Raw genomic sequence first — 21,625 nt, forward strand, 5'->3', positions numbered from 1 at the left:
AAAAAAGCCTGTACCCATGTATAATACGCACCCAAATTTTGACTCTTACTTAAGTCCGTAAACGTAAAATTATTTCAGAAAAAAGATCATCTTCGGGAACAACCGGATGTTATTCTGCCGGTCAGTATCACTGCGCATGCGCTAGCAAACTCGATAGCGAAGAAATGTTTCGGATTTGTGTAGGGTACATTGTGACAGCAAACGAGCAGGTGATCGAGCAAGCGTCTGATACGAGACCATTGTGTTCGTATGGTGCGTGTTTGAAGTGAACAGCAGAGAAGAAAGGAACAAGGCAAAGTGTTGTGAAATAAAATATTACCTGTAATACGCATTTAGGTAGAGAACTGAACTCTCGCTCTTTATATAGCTCACGTGTCTTGCGCATCCGTTCTGCGCATCTGTAATGGCGGCCTCCATATGATATCCGGTTTGTGATGGAGATTAAAAAACAAACAATATTTGACAATAACACATCATCAAGGATTGCACCATCGCATCAAACGATGTGTCGTCAATTATGAATTTTACTGACTAAGTGTGTTGGGCAGGATGGCTGAATGCGATGCGCGATTGACAACAAACAAGAAGAAAGGTGTGATTTCAAGTTTTATTTCGAGGGAGATTTTCTTCAAAAATTGTTGTACCCATGCATAATGCGCACCCCAGATTTTAGGACAATAAATTAGTTAGATTTTGCGCATTATGCATGGAAAAACACGGTAGTTGGAAGGGAGGATAAGGGAAACAAGCCAACAGAAGCGGCAAACTGACATAACGGCCTAACAACTATCAACGGGACTGACTGACAGGGCTGGCAAACAAAAACCGAATTGACAGACGTGAGACAAGAAATAATCCGACAAAGGTGTGACACGCAGACAGGATTTAAATACGCGACAGGTAACGAGAGGCAGGTGACTGTGAGTAGTACATAGATTGTGAGTAAGCACAAGAAGGGAGGGGCGAGTACACAGACACGGACAAAAATAATGACAACCGGCACATAATAAAACACCCGGGGACGAGGCGTGACACCTTTCTTTAATCCCAAGGTTTTCAGCAATGGACTCAGAAGGTTTGCAAGGAAGAGTAGAAAAAAAGACCGAAACCTTTATGCAGACCTTTATTTACCTGAGATGCTCTTTGACGTTCCAAATCTGCTGTCAATAGAAATTGAGCGTTGTTGAGAAACAAGAAGAGTGGGGTGGACAGTAAACCCAGAAAAAGAGTCATCAAGTTTTGATACTATATTATCTCAATGATCTCAATGAGTCATCAGTAAATCTCATAAGTTAATGATGTATTAATGAGAACAACTCTCTAATGCAAACAAACGGCTCGTCATCTGTGCAGTCTTCATCATACCAAAGTCCATCTGCAAGAAGTAAGAAATTCAAGTTTAACAGCATTCTATTTGGAGAAAAAAACTTGAATCATTGATTTTGATCACATTTTCTGACATTTACTTACCATCCTCATCGATCGCAACACAGTTACTAGCGGCACTGGACTCTGCAGAATCATCAAAGTTAAAGAACTCCTGCTCTGAGCCGTCAGTCCATATGAAGTCATCTTCCTGGAATACCAAGTCCCACATAAAGACAACCACAGAGAATTTGCATTTTCTGTTTGGTTTTTCAGTTGACATCACCACCCGACACATTTTGGTACTTCCGTTTCCGGGTCACAGAGGTGGTGGAAAGGCGAGCTACATTCTTTTCCCCACTTCCCCTCGCCCAATGTTTTTCTTTTTCTTGAGGCTGTTGTTTTTATTTTTGAAGCAGCGGCTTGCTAACTGCGAGCAGCTTGTTAAGACACGTAGCCGTAACAATCCACCTCGGTCTACAGGCTCTCGAGAGCACAGTCATAGGTGACCCCATCACTTGCAAAATGAAGCTCCAGAATCCAGCCACAGCAATGTGTTTTCCTGGAGCCAGAGCACCCGATATTGAAGCTAACCAACGATGAAAGGTTTAGCAGATTATTCTTGCTTAATTGGTGGCTGGCTAGTTTCTGTAGAGAGCAGGGATAAGAGCAGTTTGTAGATAATTGGTTCTACTTCTGGGGCTGCCCCAGCCTGCGGAACCTGGATGTCCTTCTCCGTAACCAGAATTTCTTCAACCCGTTTCCAATTTTGTCAAGTCAGGTGATAACAGTGCATGAAATGAAACTGTAATGAATGGTGATAATGGATGAGCTGAAATAAACAAAAATAGGAAGGCACCATTATTCTTTCTGGTAATAAACACGAATGATTGTTTCACCTCAATTGCATCAGTGAGTCCAATCCAAGCAAAGTCATTGTTACCGCCCGCTCGAATCAGTTCCAGAACAAAGGCATTCTCCAGGGCGTTGTGGATGGAAACAAGATTGCCACCAAGGATGTTGCAGACACTCTGATGAACAAAAAACTTTGTATTCACTTGTTCCAGTTCGCCAGACAATTGGCAAGAGTTATTTTGAACCCGACATCTAAATGGATCATTCATTGCTGTTTGGCAACTCCATAACAAATACTTTTTTGACGTACCTCTGCATCTGCAAAAGTCCTCTCATCATCTTGGAATATGTAACAGTTACAGTCCAACTGAGTCCAGCCTTTGGGGCAGTCATTACCTGCAGAACAATTGTTGTTTTAGGGGATATTGAGAAAATATCAAGTATTGAGCTTGCACTGCTAACCTGTGCTCCTAAACTTTGGCAATGACCACTGTGAAGAAGAACAAAAGCACATTGGTAAAATCAGACTGCAGACCAGTGGCACAAATGAAGACAATAATTTCGGAAGAAATTGATTGACGACTAGTAATTGATTATCTAAGGAATCAATACTGTTTTTGATAACCAATTGATTATCAGGTGAATTTGTTAAATTTAAAATTTTAATTGATGATCAAGATTGTTGCCAATTTTCTGACATGCTAGGAACCAAACTACCATAATTTTCGGACTAAAAGTCGCTCCGGAATATAGGTCGCATTCGCCATAAAATGCACAATAACGTGAAAAAAACATATATAAGTCGCTCCGGAGTATAGGTCGCATTTTGGGGGGAAATTTATTCGACAAAATCCAACACCAAGAACAGACATGAACGAGCAACAACAGGCTAAACGATAGGTATGCTAACGTGCCATAAACACAAACAAAGAGCTGAGAACGGGCCTGACGTAACATTCAGAGTTATTAAAAAAAACTATTACATAAATAACACGTTTATAAAACCATCTGTGTCAGTCCAATTCATTAAATCCATCGATCGTCCTTTGTCAACAATGGGTGCGCGCCGCTGACGGCGCTTGCACTTCAAAATATTCCACAGGCCCATATAACGATATATAAATTAGATATCAAATAACTATTATAGAAGCAATAATATTATCAAACCATCTGTGCACTCTAAATCATTAAATCCATCGATCAAATTCCTCGTCCTTTGTCAACAACGCCGCGCGTGCGCCCTGATGTCAGCCTCGTCGTTATTCCACAGATCTCGTATATAACTATATTGCAGCATTAACAAAGTACAAGGAAAGACGTGGGTTTGGTAAACGGCTCTTTATTTAACAAAACAAACTTCCAGGCGAGTGGCGGCGTGGACTTCCATCCACGGAGGTGGAAGAGAGATCCATAGAATAGGACCGGGCGTGCGTAAAATCCATGACCGAGCCCCATCCACCGTCCCCGGACAGCCACCCGGCCGAGCGCCGGCCCCCGACTTCTATCCACGGAGGTGAAAGAGAGCTCCGTAGAGTAGGACCGGGCGTGCGTAAAAGCCATAATAGTTTTTCGAACCTTCTGTGTCACTCCAACTCCTTAAATCCTTCAAACTCTTCGTCCACCGTGTCACTTAGAAACAAAGCCGCTAATGATGCCGGTAGTACGTGGGGCCCTTCGTCATCTTCGTCATCCCGTGATCAATCTTTGTCCTTTTTGTAAACAACCGCCGCGGGCGCGGCGCCCTGCTGCTGACGTCACTTGAAATTCAAATTACAGTAATCCCTTGCTCCATCGCGGTTCGTTTATCGCGGTTTCACTTTATTTTTTTGAAAACTTTTGAAAAAATTCACATATAAGTCGCTCCTCATTATAAATCGCCCCCCACCCAAACTATGAAAAAAAACGCGACATAGTCCAAAAATTACGGTCCTGTTTTTTAATCAAAAACTGAAGATTCGAATTCATTTTTGGAGATTAAAATTCAAATCCATCTTTTAATCGACACACTAATTTGCCATTAGGCCCTATTTTTGAATAAAATTGATTTTAAAACATAAAAAACATAATTTCTTTTTAAGTAATAGATTAATCGACAGAAATCCATTTGTAAAATAAGTAATAGTTGCGGCCCTAAAATGCATAAAACACAATACTGAACGTTAGTTTAAGTCAGTGATTGAGATTTTGACTTACGACTCCAGTCAACAGTCCACTGATCCCACAGAGGAGAACTGTTAAGCGAAGAGCAAATGCCATCTGCAATAAAATAGCAATATTTCATATTTCCAACAGAAAATATTAGCCTTACATTTACAGCACATCTCTTCTAACAAAGCAAGAATCGGATGAAAGCTGAAAAGTTCGGTTTGCAAGGGTAAGATGTAAAGTTACCTTTGCAGTCTTGATGCCTCACACTGAGAACGGTGACAAGAATTCCTTTTATATGCTGTGTTTTCCTTCCAAATTGCTGTGACGTGGTGCTAAATTAACTTCAACACAGATGAGGTTCCGCCCCGAGGAAGCATGCACGTTTCACAATGCAACATTATATAGTATCATTCACCTATGGTGAGACAATTGTAAAGCTTGTAAAAGCCTGAAACATAGAGCAATTGAAAGCACGACAGTCACTGAGCGCAGAAGACTTATTTAGAAGACTTGTTTATTTACTATGTATGTACTATGTATGCATGTATGTATGTATGCATTTATATTTTATTCATGTCATTTAATTTGCCTAATCTGCATTGATTGCAGCTTCGTTATCCAGAAGACCGCTTCTTAAAATTGTTCCACTTGTATAAAAAGGGCTGAGTGAACTATCTTTATTCAGAGCCTGCTGCGAGAAGGTTTGATTTAAATATCATGTTGACTTGGTTTTGAACATGTTTTTTTTTTTTTGTGACGGGGGCATACTTCGCCCTCCTGCACCATATTCTTTTCGAACAAATGATACTTTTTGTCAAGCGCCAGGCAAACATAAAACAATACAACAATTCCTGGGACTCTTTCTCACGCTCTTTCTCCCTCTTCATTAATAATTAATTATCATTGATTAATCATACTTTTTGTTGTCAGGCAGGCAAAAAAACCATTCATGCCAGACTACTTATTGGGAACCGGTTTTCATAATGTTCTCACACCTTGGGTTATGTCTCACAAAACAAAAGGCGAGGCTGGTTCCAACGTGTGTCAGGGAGGTACCACTGTGACCTTTTTATGTCATTTACGTAAGCATAAGTATAAATACGATTTTGATCCTGCTGTACCGTATCTCAGCAGTTTCAATGCGACAACATGGCATCAGTCTTTGTTCATCCTCCATCTGTTCTTCAATTGCGTCCAGCCAGAGTTGCATTTTATCTGAAGAATGTTTTGTTGTCATGCCTGATGTCGCAACTTAGCGACTCGTCGAAGAAGGCCATGTGTCTGTACGTCACCAGGGGTGTGCTCTCCCCTATGACGGCCTGGGTAAAGTTGGGGCGTCCCCATGCGTACACCAAACTGTTGAGGAAGCCTTGTAAGGACACACTGGTGGCCTGAAATGAAGCACAGCCTGGGATGAACTCACGCTTTCCTTTAAGAACAGTGCATATTTCTCAATTATGAATGATACCTGTATTGTGTAGGCAACAAACAGGCTCTGCTGCTCAACATCTGCCCACAGCACCAACGTTGACAACAATATGACAAGGAGGGCTGCAAACATTTGATTTTCATTAGGATCTTTTTCATTCCAAGGAGATAATTCATAGGTCAGCACAGAACGTGTTCCTCACACAAAAAAACGATCCACGATAAATCCAAACATAAAAAAGGTTGCATGTTTTTGATCAAAGTGTTTTCATTTTTTTTGTTTTTGTTTTACTGGAGTATTTGTAAATGTCACTTTAAGAACTAATTATACAATTGTGTGTGTGTGTTTTTTTAAAGCATTTTTATCAGCTTATTTCTGGTCCCTCTGTTCACTTACAGCATTATTTCAGGATTAGCGTGACATTTTAGAGTTCATTTCATATTTTTCAAGCTTGAAGTTACTTTTACACATATAAGTGATTTTATCTGATATTACACTTTTTTTCTGGTTTTTGCTCTACAAATTACTTTTGCTTATTGCAGCTGCAGTTTTTTCCCCATCAAAGGTAAGTTGAGTAGTTCAGCAAATACTGGTTCATTTGTTATTATTAGTCCACCTAGATAATACTCACATATTTTTTAAACGCAACCAATATACATCACGGTATTATATTAAATGTCATGTTCAAGGCACGTATAAAAAACTCAACCTGTGTGCATGCGTGAGTATTGTATACCTGGTGCCCAACAGAACAAGATGACCATGACCATGTTCCTGGCTGTGGTGAAGGAACTTTTCAATCTCCTGCCAGAGAGTCCGTCACCTTCCACTGGGAAAAGGGCCGCCTGCTGGTGCTCTTCATGCCACTTTCCCACCTTATGGTAAATAACCTTTCATTGGTAAAAACAAAACCACAGTGTCAAAATAAATGTTTTAATAACCTGAAAAACACTTTTATTGATGGTGGCAACCTACAGAGCATGACAGCATCACAGGGATCACCACCAGGAAGATAAAGACTCGCATAAAAGTATCATGGATTATCTCCTTGGAAGAAGAAAAAGTTTAGGGTAAGGATTTGTGAATCTTGATGAAACTCATACATAAAGCAATCACAGCGTCAGGAACCTTGTTATAATATCTGCCGGTTGGGCAGTTTTCTCAATTTACTGTTGTCTGTCTATATAGCCTGGTTCAGAAGCAGAATCGCGACAAGATGCAACAAAATTAAATCGAAGTCTGTATTGCCCTACATCCAAAAAGAGGTCAAAGGGTGGATCGCTCGACTTAGCTTAGCAATGCTCTGGGCTTACTGCTTCAAATTTGACCATACAGGGACAAAGTCTCTTGATTTACTTGGAAATGGCCCAAATCACTGTAAAATGACTCCTTAGTACAAAAATGGCAGACTTCCTGTAAGACTTCTTCGAATAAGCATAAAATGGCAGGTTTCCTATGTTATGTTTTCTTCTTGATACAGTTTTGTTTATTTCTATCAAATTTTCATGTTGCTAAACATACAGTCTCAGGGGACAGTTATAAAAAAAAGTCTGACAATACCTATTTCCAAGGTCCTGGAAATAGCCGTAGTGAGCTTTTCATTTTTACACAAAAGTTTATCTGACTTTTTGGGAATTGCTTCTTTTTTGCAAAGGCACTCATGATAAATATTTTTACCAAATTTGATGCTAATTTGAAAGTGGTTTCTGGGGTTGAATTGTCAAGGACAAGATGTCTGACAAGTTTCACTTTAAGGGGCCCCTGAAAATGGCCAAATGAAGGCTAAAATGACAAAACGGACGATATCTGGCGTCTTTTCGGGCATTGTTCCTGGTACTCTTGTAGTCTACTAACAGACATGGCAACATTTGGTCTTGTTCAGATCTTGTGAAGTTTAGATTCAAAATATTGATTCAAGGACTAAAAACAGTTTTGATACTCACAACATCTGAGCAGGAATCTATCCAGATGTGCATGAACAAAATACAACTGAGGATAAAAACAAGACAACAAAAGAGGTGAGAAAACATTGTCATGTCTGCGTAAAATTCCAAATTTGATGATGACCTGGTGCAGTATTTAGCATTGTCCTGGATGCTGGTGCTTCGGGGGTCAGGAATCAAAGGAGTGGCTCGGATGAAAGGTGTTAGCACGTACGCCAAGTAAACGGCACCGGGGATCAACCTAATGAAGCGCTAAATGCCATTATCCACATCATTTACCCTCTTCTTGTTGAAAAGAGATTCAAAAGAGACACTCACCAAACAAACATGTACACTGGTAAAGATAACAGTCTACTTCTGAAGCCACTCTGTGAGGCAAATGTGCATTATTTAAACATCCCTATTTAGAAATACAGCCAACAATGTGCATGTTGATACCACACCTGCTTCCCCTCATCCTCAGTGGCTGTCGCTCGCCAACCTTTGATGGGGTTTTTGGACTTCCATGCGTACACTGCCACCAGCAGGAATGAGATCAGGTAAAATGTCTGGGACAAAAGAAAAAAGAAAACTTAGAATAGGGGTGGCTTGGCTTGGCGGTTGAATCTTCTAACCCAGATGTTGGGGTTTCAATCCTTATCCTTTGTGAACCCTTAGTGGCTCCTGATGGTATGTCTGTCATCAGCAGGTGAATGAGGAAGCAGTGTGAAGCACCTTGAGTACCCAAGATAGAATAGCGCTATACAACTACAGCCCATTTTAAAACACAGCCTAGGTGTAGCTTGGAGTAATACGGAATACATGCTGGTACCGACGACATCAGCAGAGGCTGCATCACGTAGACCAGGGCTCCGTCAAGCATTGGATCACGTGTCGGTACTGACCCGTAAGCCATTCAGTTCTTGAGTATTGTGGTGTTATTTTTCATTTCATTATTTTCTGTCTCCACAGCAAAAACGCCACAAGCCTGGGAGAAGCACTACATGCACATTTCCTTGATCATAAATATACATTTTTTCTTATGAGATATATCTGAATGCTACTCAATCCATTGTCAGAACCAACAAATCCATCTGAAAAAAAATACCATCAAATATAACCCTAACCTCCGTGAGTCGCAATTTACCACACTAAGATAACGATCGATTTGAAATTGTGAGAGCCCAATTGTGTACATCTTATAGACGTCTTGTACTCCGATCTGTGATCATTACTCATTTGACTACTAGCTTGTAACTTAGAAAATCACGCAAGGTGAGAAACTCATGAGTCAAGGGATAACTGCATTGGACATGACACATGGTTAGTGTTTAGCAACTCAGCACATCTACCACACCGTTCAACATCAGCGTGATTTTCTGACAGGGCCTTTTTGGTTAATGATTGCTCACTGTCTGTTTATGTTGTTATGTAACACATGAAGTCTAAGTACATGTTCTCGTGAAAACGATGCCATCTATTTAATGAGTGTCCCTCAGATTTACAACACACGTGTTTGATGACAGTTTGTCTCTTTGCACTCAACTTCATGCACGTGGAATCTGTTAGTAAAAGGCCAGGAATGTTCAAGACAGAAGAAACCTTAAAACACCACAATATGTATTTTGCATTTGTGTGTCTTGCATAAGCTGTACCTGGTTGTCATGTTTACCTTTTATTTATTTTTCCAACAAAATACCATTGCCAAATGTAACAAATATATTTTTAAATTTTTTTTTTTTTTTTTTTTTAAATAACCCTACTATACTGCTCGAAATATAAATGATACTTTCCAGTGGTAGGGGAAACTTGCAAGCTATAAAACAACAAGTCCCACTTCTGCTTTAAAGACAAAAAGATGTTTTCACTCCTATACTGTCAGTAGCACAACCAACCCACACACACAGCACACATACACACACCACACGCACACGCATATTTTCCATAATTGCATATTGAAAGAGCCTGACTAGACGCACTCATTCCACCATCATGTTGCTAATCTATAGAATTCAAAGTATCTATGATCCTCTCAACTATACCCTCGACCACCGAGAAATTTCTACAAATTGTGTCGCGGGATTATTTAGAATAATAGCCAGTCGTAGTCAGATTCCTGTATTTTAATGTTGCTCAAGATGATCGTACTTGGAGAGTGAAATATGATTTTAGGTAGTAAAGGCTGTTGTTTCTCACCAGTGACAGAGGCAGGCTGTATAGGCAAATGGTTACACTGTTGTTGGCACCGACTTTGTTGATGGCACTGGTGAACATCAGGATCAGAGCAGCTGCAAGGTCTGCCAGGGACAGCTGAACTAAAAGGTGCACCTAAATGCACAAACACCATGCTTTAATTCTAGTTATCGATCCATCTATCTATCTATCTATCTATCTATCTATCTATCTATCTATCTATCTATCTATCTATCTATCTATCTATCTATCTATCTATCTATCTATCTATCTATCTATCTATCTATCTATTTATTTATTTATTTATTTATTTATTTATTTATCTCTAACAACCAAACCTGTTCTTTCAGATGCCTCCATCTGACCATGGAAACCACCAGCACAGAACAGCTGCCAATCACGCTGCAGATGACATTAAGACACAAACATGCAAACACACACACGCATCATTATCCTGTATTTGTGGCTCCAAAAGTGCTTTTATTCTATTTCATATGAAAGATTCAATGCAGCTAAAGCAAATCAATACATTAACTTCATCACCTACTATCATCATCATCACCAGTTTATTGTGCTTTCTAAGTTCAGTCTTTATTGTGTTACAGCTGCTGTTGGGCTGTAAATAGAGTTGGTTATATTTGACTTGTGATTTAGTTTGACTGACATTTTTGATTGGTCGTTATCATACAATAGGAGTGCCAAAGTTGAAGTATATTACATAACATACGATACATTTTGATGAAATGAACGACTGATTATAATATAAATATTATTTCAGGGGTAGAATTGAGTCATACATTAAACAAAGGATGTAGCCGATTATAGCAAAAGTGGCCAGCATCATTAGGTGATGTTTACAAAATAATAAATAAATAAATAAATAAATAAATAAATAATTTGGGCTGATCAAATGAGACTGATGCCATTATTTTAAGAAGGGAAAGATATCCTGCTGATGGAACACAAAACAAATTGCATGAACAGACGAGGCCGAGACAACACAAAATACTGTATCTATTTAATGTTAATGAACTGCCTGCTTTAAAACATTTATTGACCTTACTTATTATTATTATTATTATTATTATTATTATTACCTTATTACCTTTGTTTATTTACCTTCATCTGTAATAATCTACATTTTAATTCAGTCACTATCATCATTAGCTTTTAAATGTTGAATCTGCTTCCAAATGCCTCTTCCATCTTGGTGTTTAAGCTGCGCTCAGATTGGTAGATTCCAATACATACGTATTTATGAAATTGTCATCCACCTTTGGATGACACCCATTCCGATCCATCTGAAGCTCATCGATTGTGTTGAATTGCCATTCATATTACCATGACACGTATTCCATATCCATGTCTCACTTTCTCCATTAAGGGTCAGTCCAGCCCAATTAATATATGTAATTATATGTAATGGTTAGTGTAGTGCAGGTTTGATGATTATCATCACACTAATCCACTCTCACAAATACCATTTATTGACATACATATAGTAATTTGAGCAAATTTGATCTATATTATAAAGTGGATATGATATTTATAATCATAAAATCTGATAGCTAAAAGATGCAGAAATGAATCACCTGGGAACTAATGAGACCAAATATACAGTTGAGAGAACATCAATCTGCAAAACAAAAATAGGCATTTTATGCTGGTTTCCCATGTCTGACTCTACATTCTATATGCCTAAAAAATGATATACGGAAAGTCCTACCTGATAAGCAGTAAGTGTACCATTGAGGCCCATTCTTGATAAATCAGTTCAAGTAAAAGTCACATTTAGTTAGACACACAAAAGAACATTCCTCCATGGTAGCCTTTATGGCAAATGTGTGCTTTGGTCAATGAACACCTGCACACAAACGCAAAGTGAAACAAGTCACATGACGCTGCTTTCACTCCCCCTGTGTGTGTGTGTGTGTGTGTGTGTGTGTGTGTGTGTGTGTGTGTGTGTGTGTGTGTGTGTGTGTGCGCGCGCGTGTGTGTGTGTATGTTATTCTAACGTTTCAGGTGCTTTTCTTGTACTTTATTGAAATTAATAGTGGGGTTTTAAAATACATTACAATTCAAAAATCAAAACATTTCCCAAGCTGTCGCTTCTGTTGCATTTTGATTCTCAAGGATTCTTTGATTTATTAGAGACAAGCAGTTTGAGATTTTAATTTTTTGTTGATAATGATTGAGCAGATTGATGAAATAGAAGAAAAAACATCACATTTGATAGTCACCCCAGAAACACAAAGACGCCAGAAGAGTTTAATCTCGTTGAGGCAAGGAAACTTTAGGGTTAATGGACAACTGGTCTCTTGCAAACATATGGTTCCGTGGCTGTGCACGATGTAGTCGTCCAAACACCATCTGTAAGAATAAAAAAACCTGGATGTGTATACATATGTGTAACTCTCAGCAAACTGTGTTTATTCATTGATTTTACTTACCATCCTCATTAATTGTGGTACATTCACCAGTAGGAAGTGATTGTGATTGTGATGGTGGTGGAACAAAGTTTAAAAAATCTTCAGGAGGTGTTGTTCCATCAGTCCATTCATAGCCATTATTCTGGAAGACAAAGTCACATTTAATTGAGATATACTCTAAGAGTTAAGGACACACAATCAATTTGAGTGACTGTACACAAAACTAGCTATACTCAAAAGATATGAATAAATATTTAGTAAAATTTTGGAGCATGACAGTATTTATTACTGTAAATCCAAATGGATTCAAATCCACCAATCAAGTCATCAAATTTCAAATCAAATAATTGTATCAATTTGAAAACAAGTGTCAGGATTCAATCAGAACTTGAATGTTTTGTCAATGTTTTACCCCATCTTCGTCATTGTATCCAATCCAGGCTGAAGTAACCCCCTCTGGTATAAGTCCTTGAACAAATATATTTTCCAGGGCACTTTCGATTGAGACTAGATTCCCACCGAGAACTTCACAGACACTCTGATGGAGAAAGAAAGTGAACAATTGATTTCACTCATTCAGATCCACCAGAAAGTTAGCAAGACATTTTCACTTTGGATCAACGGATCGATGGATCACTGATTGAAATAGCAGTAAACTGGTTCGGAACTATATCACAACTATTTTCTTCCATACCTCTGCATCAAGAAATTCCCTCTCTTCCGCTTGGAAAATGTAGCACTCACAATTGAACTGAGTCCACCCTTTAGGACAGTTATTAACGACAATTTTTTCTTGAGGAAAGCAAAAACAAAATAAGATAGGTCAGTTAAATCTGGTGTGGATGTCAACAAAACTAATCAATAGTTCATTTATCTTTTGATTATATCTACCAACCTTTCCAATAATCGAAAAAGAACGAATGCTGCAATGAACAAAAGCATATTGTTAAAATCAAACAGCAAAAAAGAAACACAGCAAACATCATCGTAAATATAAGTTTAATATTTACGTTTTATAGTTATGTAAGCGGTTAAGATTTTGACTTACGCCTCCACTCAACAGTCCATTGATCACACAAAGGAGGAACAACAAGCGAACAGCAAATGCCATCTGTGCAATAATTGAAAAACACAAACATGTTTCTAACAATAAATATTAGCAATGTTACACTTATTACATGAAACACAAAAATGGACTAAATGCCAAGACTTGACATGATATTGAGTTTGAAAAGTGCGATGTAAAGTTGTGTTAAGTTACCTTTGCAGTTGCACGAGTGCCTTAGTGCTGTGGACGACGACACCTTTTATATCGTCAGTCTTGGAATGTTGAATGTGTCAAATTATGTCAAAGTCACATGACACATCAGAGAAAACAAACAAGCAAAAAAACAAAAACCCAAAGAACCTGTTTGCCAAACAGCTAATGGACTAAATTCAGTTATCTGTAACTCAATGTGGAGACTAACGAATAAATATTTTTGTAATTTGGTATGTACGTATAACTTGAAATGGTCTTGCACTAATCTACGTTAATGCTGTGGTAAAATCAGGATTGCAAAAAAATTATTATATCAAAAAATAATTCAGGGTGATAAGTAGGAATGAATAAAAAATAGTGAGGAAGGCGATAACTTAATGTGACTTATTGACGACATATTTGTGCTGTGCAAACTACTTCGTGGCTCACTATTTGTCTCCTTGAAGCCTCATATGATGGGGATAATCTGAAGACCTCATGCGCTTGTAAAAATACAAACCTTGACCTACCAGCAGAAATTTTTATTAATTTGCAAATCATGGAAATATTTTGTTGATAGATGTTCAACATTGGCTCATTCATTCGCACCATCTCTAAGTATGAGCCAGTGAACTGCAATGTTTATGCATGTGTGTGGTTTTGATTTCAAAAAATGTAAGTCCCAGGCTCTGAGTGGTCTTAATGTAACACTGACATAAAGTTTTTCAGAGGCCACAGGCGAGGCAAGCAATCAAACTAGACAAAGTGAGACAGCACCGACAGTCAAACTGGTTAGAATGTTCCCGGGCGTCAACAAATAATTAGTTCATCTGTTGCTGGTAGGACATCATGGGGGAAATCCTGATAGCAAAGTCGCACAGCAAGTGCAATTTCTCAAGAATGAGGAACAAAGTATCATACCCAAATAAATCACCGAGTTTAAAAAGACAACAGCAAACAATTGGACGAGAGAAAATTAATGGCTTCGCTTTACATAATAGCGATAGAGTTTCTTCAGCCTTGTCGCCAAGAAAAACATCTGGTGTACAGCAAAACACAATACAGCAAGCAGAACTAAAACAAAAGTCAGTTTTATTTTTAAAAAGCACTTTTATGCAAAATAAATAAATAATAATAATCTTGTCTCAGTTTTGCACAGTCTTAGGGCAGCGCAGCTGTGATAACTAGTGCAGATGGAGCGGTCCAAGACAAACAACAAGTCAAGCATCCAGAGACTATTTTTGAGCAATGTTATGCACGTCAGCTAATTGCACCGTGTCGTACCAGTCAGACAATAACAGCGTCCAGACTCAATCTTTAAATGCCATCTTACAAAACTCCCCCGCTGTTCTTCATTGCCGCTCCTGTATTAACACTTTCCTGACAATGGGATTCAACATGAAATTCAGCTGATTCTCCAAAATGTATCTGCTGATGATATTTAATTTTTTTCTGTCTGTCAGCGGCAACCTGCACAATCATTGGCAGAGTTGGGACGCTAGAAAGAAACCTGTTTCCACCTTACCTTGGCAGGCGATTAGCGAGTTTTCATCCCATTTAGTCAATCTCATCCGCATTTTCATTTAGTCAAGTTTTAGTCGACTATAAGTTGAGAATTCTAGTCTTTACCTTAGACCAAGAAAACATAATCGTATCCATCTAGTTTTTGTCAACAAAAATTGCCAACATTTTAGTCTAGTTTTAGTCAGAAAAAAAAAAACATTTTCCCTGTTATTTTTGTAAATATTGAACATTTTCATGTTCATACACATCTTTCATGTATGAAAATGTAGGTCAAAGCTGCTTTGTGGCACATAGTCTATCTTATCTAGATGAGTTGTTTTGGCGTGTTTTGACTTTAAATTTGTAACCAGGTTAGCATAACATTCAAGTTCACACACTATCAAACGCGGCAAAGAAGCTATAATATTTCTTCTGTCGCCAAGTTGTCTTCCTAGTCACGCATTTTGGTCAAAACCTGTTTGTCAAACACCTCATCAGTAAGGTTCATTGTTTTTTTCTGGTATGGTTAAAAGCTGAATTTATTCCCTTGCTCTGGGAACTGGTATGATGTATCATGTGACTTTACCACAATCTGACACACTCAACATTCCGAGACTGCCAACCGAACATATAAAAGCAATGGTCATCATCATCTTCATTATTAAACTGTCGCTTGACTGCAAAGGTAACTTTACGTCCTACTTTTCAAACTGTATTTTATGGAAACCTTTCCACATAGAATGCACTTTTATTTCACGTGTACATGTTAACGATGTTAGGTATATTTCTATCATTGCACAGATGGCATTTGCTCTTTGCTCGTTGTTTCTCCTTTGTGGGATGAGTGGACTGTTGTCTGGAGTTGTAAGTTAAAAAAATCATCTTACTCACTGACTTCAATATAAACATATGTTGATGCCAATGTCAACGCAGTCTGATTTTACAAAATGTGCTTTTCTTCTTCACAGTGGTCATTCCCTGTTCACTGGAAAAGTTGGTAGCTGTGACTCAATGAATAATTTCTGAGTCTTGTCAAGACTGACCTCTGATTTTGTTGACATGTCTCATTTTCTCGCTAAAACAATTGTGTTGCAGATATTAAATGTCCTACTGGTTGGACTCAGTTGGACTGTCATTGTTACATATTCAACGGTACCGCAGTAACCTTTGTAGAGGCGGAGGTACGAAAGACTTTTACCAAAAAGTACAAATACAATTCTTTACTATCAGTGATCCATTTGACTGCTGACTGATGGATCTTAATGAGTGAAATCAACTTGGCATTCTCTTTTTCCATTAGGAAGACTGCATAAGGCGCGGTGGAAATCTGGTGTCTATTCACAATGACCTGGAAAATAAAATCGTAAAACAACTGATTGTTGATGGTGGAGAGAATCTTGGCTGGATTGGGCTCCATGATACAATTGTGGTAAAATCTTAACCAGTAAAAACATTGTGATTGAATCCTGCCACTTGTGTTCAGCCAAAGTATTTTTGCCTCAAAAGAAATGAATGTCTACTTCTGACACGATTTTGTCACCAGCATGGTGTGGAGCGATGAAAGGACAAAACATTAAAACGCATCTACCTCCACCTGGTGGTTTACGTTACGTTCAACTTTTTTAATATATCCTATCGAGTTTAATTTCAGGATAAATTCTATTTAAGAGAAAAAGAATCGCTGTATTATGATTTAAATGATATAAGCCGATCAAGATTGTGGAAAAACAGTAGATTGATATTCAAACAATGCTTATTGCTTATATATGCTTACATGGACTCATTCAATTGTGACTTTTTCTTCCAGAATAATGACTTTTTCTGGACTGATGGATCAATTGTAGATTTCCTCAACTTTGACAGTGACAATTCGGAGCCGGATGGCGGCACTCAATGTGTAGCGATTCAGGCAAATAGTGAGTTAAATCTGTGATTAAATTGGGTTAATACAATGTACTTAAACATTTATTCCTTACAGATGGACTTTGGCAAGATGATCCCTGCACAGAAACCAACGCATATGTTTGCATCATGGATGTGTGCCATGGCGGAGATCCTAGCTATCCAGACTGTCCATAGCTATGATCAATAATCAATGAAGCAAATATCAAATGCGGTGGTTTTTTTTAATTTTATTTTATTTAGGGCTTTACCATCATGATTTTTCCTCTTCTCTTTCTGCTCAGTCGTTATTAACTAAAAAAATGTGTCTCGTCCCTTGGTCAGGCCCAGAAATCCCTTTGTTCATTTTGAAAAAGACAAGCATCTGTTGTGAATGTATGGTATAACCCTGGAATGCGACGCTAAGTTCCGGGGTTCTACTGTATTTTCATTTGAAATGCTTAACCCAATAGAATTTATGCTGAATCACCCTGCTACTCCCCATTTTCCTTGGGGGCGGGTAAGGGATGAAGCAGCCCCAACTACCCGAGTGATTAAGGGTAGTTTGACCTGTTTGGCCCAGAAGTCTGGGGTTCAATAATTGACTTGTGTGTAAATGGCTGCCAGAGACCTTTGAAGAGGAAGACTCCAAATTTAAAGGGAGTAGATGGATCAAGAGTTTGAAACACCTTAAAAAAACATACGATATTTAAAAAAACGGTCTTGTGTCTTCATTTATGAGAAAATCTGAAAGAATCGTTCTTAAATCAACATGCAAAGCAATTAAAAAATTCAAAACTCCGGATCTGATGTTTTTTAAACTCTATGTTTAGCACTTGTGGGTTTTATCTGATGTTTTTAATTACCACTTTTCACATAGGCCTTTCAAAATGTTTCAAATATATTCAAATAAACTTGCATTGCCTTGCATTTCAAAAATGTATTCATATTGCAACATACTCAAATATGTGACACCATTTGTAGATTATATTCACGATTGATGATGAAAACCAGCTCCACAAGGTCAGAAACAGAATTTGGAATGTACAGCTAGTTCAGATCAGTTATTTTATCTTGAATAATAAAGGAACAAAGGAAAAAGCTCCTAGGATTAGCTTTTTTTGTTTTTTAGCGGAATTCTCAACAACAGAACAAAAACCGGTACAGTTATAAGAAAACACTCAAGGACTTTTACATTTTAGCCAATGTCACACCACTCATCTTAAAACGTCCCCAGTGTCATGATTGGCTGGAATGTTAGAGGTCAGAGTGAAGACAATTCTACTTGTGTGCGTGGTATGTAACTGATCCGGTTCAATTGCCTTCTTATGGATAATTTGCGTGCTTGAGTTTGTCAGACATGCCCTGTTCAGCGCTATTTTCGACAGCAATGCAAAACATACGGAAAATGTCGTCAACTAAAATCTCAAGTCTTGTTACAGCTCCATTAGCAGGCAGGCAAACACACAAAACACTCGCTCCTATGGCTTATGAATTAACTTTGGATGAAAAAACGAACAAGACTTGTACATTTTCAACTTCTTACCAGCCAGACATGGTCGTTCATGTATATTCCAACTTAACTTGAAATAAAAAAACGCCTTTCTCTCATGTTGTCAGTTCCGAGCCTGCAAAAACAGAAAAGCAGTGAAACAGGCTGTTGTGTTTGGTTACATACTTGAATTAAAGTTTCCTGTGGTGGGAACTCTTCTTATATGACACTGACATAGTCTACACATTCCAGACTGTCAAGTCATCGTATATAAAAGCTGCTCGTCTTCTTTCGTTCAGGATTTAAGCATCTCAACTGCAAAGGTATAGTCAGCCAACTTCCCCTTCTACTTTCGGTGTTGTTTCATGTGACTTTTTCAACATTAGCTCAATTTTTAAGCAGATATTAATTGTTAGAAATGAAAGTATTTTTCTATGACTACAAATACCTTTTCAACACTAACTAAATTTTTTTCACAGGGTCAGAGAGATATACATATTTATATTAGATATTAATTGTTAGAAGTATTTTTCTATTACTGCAGATGGCATTTGCTGTTCACTTGTTCCTCCTTTGTGGCATCAATGGACTATTGACTGGAGTTGTAAGTAAAAATCTCACGATTTCATTGAAATGAACATTAATTCTGCTATATTGGTTACTATGATATATTGGTGTCTTGATTTATGTCAGTGTTTTGCAATCTGGTTTTCTCTTTGTGTTTTCTTTCTGTGCAGTGGTCTTTTCCTGTACACCATTGGAAAAGTTGGTAGCTGTGACTCGATCCTTTTTTTAATCAACCAATTCTTAGCTACGTCAATGTTGACGCCAGATCTTATTGACGTGTATTAATTTCTTCCTAAAACAACAATTGTGTTTCAGACATTAACTGTCCTAGCGCAGATTGGGTTCAGGTGGACTGTTATTGTTTCCTCTACCAAGACAGCACAGCGAATTTTGCAGATGCAGAGGTATGGGAGACTTTTCCACAAAAGTTGAGATAAAGTCTTGTGAAAATTTGTTGGAACCCTTTGCACGCCTGACAGTCCTGAAGGAATTAAATCAACATGTCGCTCTTTTACCATACAGGCTGCTTGCATTGCTTTAGAGGCTAACCTTGCCTCTATCCGCAACAATGTGGAAAATGCGATCATTCGTCAACTGCTTGTCAATGATACTGCAACGAAAGCCTGGATTGGACTCCATGATGCAATTCAGGTGAAACATTGACCAATGAAAATATTAGATTTAACCCCTGTCACTTTTTTAGGCCCAAGCATTTTGTCATTTACAAATTGAGTGTGTCCTTTAGACTCAATCTTGTCAGTAGTTTAAAGGAAACAGGTGAAGAGTTGGGTGTTCAAGGGTACATTCTCCATTTTTTTTATGCACCTTGGGCTATCGTCATCAATTCTGCTGGGCTTAACCTGCAAGGGAAAAAAACCTGGATAATTAATTCTCAACTGCAAAAGCATGTATACATACATCTCTATGGGACACCCTGTTTGTGTTTATGTTGGCATGTTATCATGTGGTTAATGCCACAACTGGTATCAATAGAGGTTCAACATGAATTTGTGTTAGTTTTATTTATTATTTATTCAATCATATCATAAATTGCAGCATACAAGTATACTCAATACCAAATACCAAAGCGTTCGAGCGCGCGGTAAAGGCGCCGGGCGAGTCGGCCCCAAAGAAATCTCTCCATGACGTCTCAAAACACCAGTCGCAAATTCAAGCATTTATTATTTATTTACACGTGACTCATACAAATGATGACTCTGTCTCTCAGGATGGTGACTTTATATGGACTGATGGCTCATTTGATAATTTCCGGAACTTTGATTCCATGAATTCGGAGCCTGATAACTCTGGTGATTGTGTAGAAATAAACGATGGTAAGTAAAATCTGTGATTAAAGTTTGGTAAAACTATTATTCTGTCTTACTTCAAGATTTATTTCTTACAGACGGACTTTGGCAGGATGAAAACTGTACAACCCTAAACACATATGTTTGCCTCCAAAATTTGTGCAATGGCGGAAATCGTGACAATCCAGACAATTGTTCTGAGGGACCAACACTGTGGTAGATTGGATCGAGCACTCAGTGCTCGACTGTGTTGGTCTGTCTGTATTGGAGATGCAGGGATCGTGTGGTGGGGTCTGTGAGGAGTCGTGACGGAGCACCCAGTAAAGATCGGCTAGTACTGCATCCTTGCCTCCGTGTGTTATTGTTAGAGCAATAAATAAGCAACCCACTATAAGTGACAACACTACAGAAGTTTATCAGAGCATAAAGCCACAACAACCACCACCACCACCCTAACTCTTCGTATTCATATGGTTAAATCTTTGTATATGAATAAAATTGGATGCAAAATTGTGCTGTTCACATACGTGAGTCTGAGAAACTGTTTGGGTTGGAAGTGTTTTAATGTCAAGTGAGACTAAAAGCTGTGAGTGCAAATTTTTGTGAAGGCAATACCAGTCTCCATCAACAGTGAATTCAGTTGAGTTGCTATCACAGGTGAGGCACCACACATAAATGAAATATCCCAAATGAATTTCATAAACATGTACTATTTTGAATATAATTAATCAAAGTTAAACTTACAGACTTACCGTAATTTTCGGACTATACGTCGCTCCGGAGTACAAGTCGCATCAGCCATAAAATGCCCAAAAATGTGAAAAAAAACATATATAAGTCGCTCCGGAGTATAAGTCGCATTTTGGGGGGCAATTTATTCGACAAAATCCAACACCAAGAACAGTCATGAACGAGCAACAACAGGCTAAACGATAGCTATGCTAACGTGACATAAACACAAACTAAGAGCTGAGAACGGCCCTGACGTAAAATTCAGAGTTATTCAAAAACCTATTACATAAACAACACGTTAATAAAACCATCTGTGTCACTCCAATTCATTAAATCCATCGATCGTCCTTTGTCAACAATGCGTGCGCGCCGCTGACGGCGCTTGCACTTCAAAATATTCCACAGGCCCATATAACGATATATAAATTATATGTCAAATAACTATTAAATAGGCGGCTCGGTGGCGCACTGGGTAGCACGTCCGCCTCACAGTTAGGAGGGTGCGGGTTCGATTCCACCTCCGGCCCTCCCTGTGTGGAGTTTGCATGTTCTCCCCGGGCCC

The 21,625-nt window shown here is 38.4% G+C and overlaps 4 protein-coding genes and 1 long non-coding RNA gene across 7 annotated transcripts; 3 read left to right on the plus strand and 2 right to left on the minus strand.

Moving 5' to 3' along the window:
• Positions 1-722: 722 nt before the first annotated feature.
• Positions 723-4,743, minus strand: LOC119123942 (snaclec purpureotin subunit beta-like). The gene is made up of 7 exons (XM_037253366.1): positions 4,612-4,743; positions 4,414-4,476; positions 2,683-2,710; positions 2,531-2,616; positions 2,265-2,396; positions 1,471-1,576; positions 723-1,375 (listed from the first exon to the last, which is right to left on the minus strand). The coding sequence occupies exons 2-7, from the start codon at positions 4,474-4,476 to the stop codon at positions 1,293-1,295; spliced, it is 498 nt and encodes a 165-aa protein (XP_037109261.1). The 5' UTR covers positions 4,612-4,743; the 3' UTR covers positions 723-1,292.
• Positions 4,744-5,216: 473 nt separating this feature from the next.
• On the minus strand, positions 5,217-13,635 carry si:dkey-30c15.2 (uncharacterized protein LOC558938 homolog). 3 transcript variants are annotated; one of them, XM_037253350.1, is made up of 18 exons: positions 13,603-13,632; positions 13,390-13,452; positions 13,237-13,264; positions 13,036-13,133; positions 12,754-12,879; positions 12,363-12,483; positions 11,639-12,282; positions 11,505-11,548; positions 10,251-10,314; positions 9,916-10,047; positions 8,184-8,288; positions 8,059-8,108; positions 7,865-7,981; positions 7,741-7,786; positions 6,773-6,844; positions 6,534-6,687; positions 5,837-5,919; positions 5,217-5,759 (listed from the first exon to the last, which is right to left on the minus strand). In XM_037253350.1, the coding sequence occupies exons 7-18, from the start codon at positions 11,669-11,671 to the stop codon at positions 5,580-5,582; spliced, it is 1,080 nt and encodes a 359-aa protein (XP_037109245.1). In that variant the 5' UTR covers positions 11,672-12,282; positions 12,363-12,483; positions 12,754-12,879; positions 13,036-13,133; positions 13,237-13,264; positions 13,390-13,452; positions 13,603-13,632; the 3' UTR covers positions 5,217-5,579. The 3 variants fall into 3 exon arrangements, with proteins under 3 accessions (XP_037109245.1, XP_037109244.1, XP_037109246.1); XM_037253349.1 differs by having other exon boundaries at positions 11,505-12,282; positions 13,603-13,635; XM_037253351.1 differs by lacking the exon at positions 6,773-6,844 and having other exon boundaries at positions 11,505-12,282.
• Positions 6,545-7,985, plus strand: LOC119123953. The gene is made up of 2 exons (XR_005098150.1): positions 6,545-6,678; positions 6,775-7,985. It is a non-coding gene; the product is annotated as an uncharacterized LOC119123953 (long non-coding RNA).
• A 2,043-nt stretch (positions 13,636-15,678) lies between the features above and the next one.
• On the plus strand, positions 15,679-18,051 carry LOC119123939 (galactose-specific lectin nattectin-like). Its single transcript, XM_037253362.1, has 7 exons — positions 15,679-15,769; positions 15,886-15,948; positions 16,053-16,077; positions 16,180-16,265; positions 16,385-16,513; positions 16,892-17,000; positions 17,063-18,051. The coding sequence occupies exons 2-7, from the start codon at positions 15,886-15,888 to the stop codon at positions 17,161-17,163; spliced, it is 513 nt and encodes a 170-aa protein (XP_037109257.1). The 5' UTR covers positions 15,679-15,769; the 3' UTR covers positions 17,164-18,051.
• A 736-nt stretch (positions 18,052-18,787) lies between these two features.
• LOC119123935 (galactose-specific lectin nattectin-like) lies at positions 18,788-20,921 on the plus strand. Its single transcript, XM_037253354.1, has 8 exons — positions 18,788-18,859; positions 19,002-19,061; positions 19,195-19,222; positions 19,340-19,428; positions 19,547-19,675; positions 20,253-20,358; positions 20,430-20,542; positions 20,775-20,921. Exons 2-8 carry the CDS (start codon positions 19,002-19,004, stop codon positions 20,904-20,906), a joined length of 657 nt encoding a protein of 218 aa, XP_037109249.1. The 5' UTR covers positions 18,788-18,859; the 3' UTR covers positions 20,907-20,921.
• The last annotated feature ends 704 nt before the right edge of the window (positions 20,922-21,625 follow it).

Source organism: Syngnathus acus, chromosome 6 (genome assembly GCF_901709675.1).
Source record: "Syngnathus acus chromosome 6, fSynAcu1.2, whole genome shotgun sequence".
Lineage (NCBI taxonomy): Eukaryota > Metazoa > Chordata > Actinopteri > Syngnathiformes > Syngnathidae > Syngnathus > Syngnathus acus.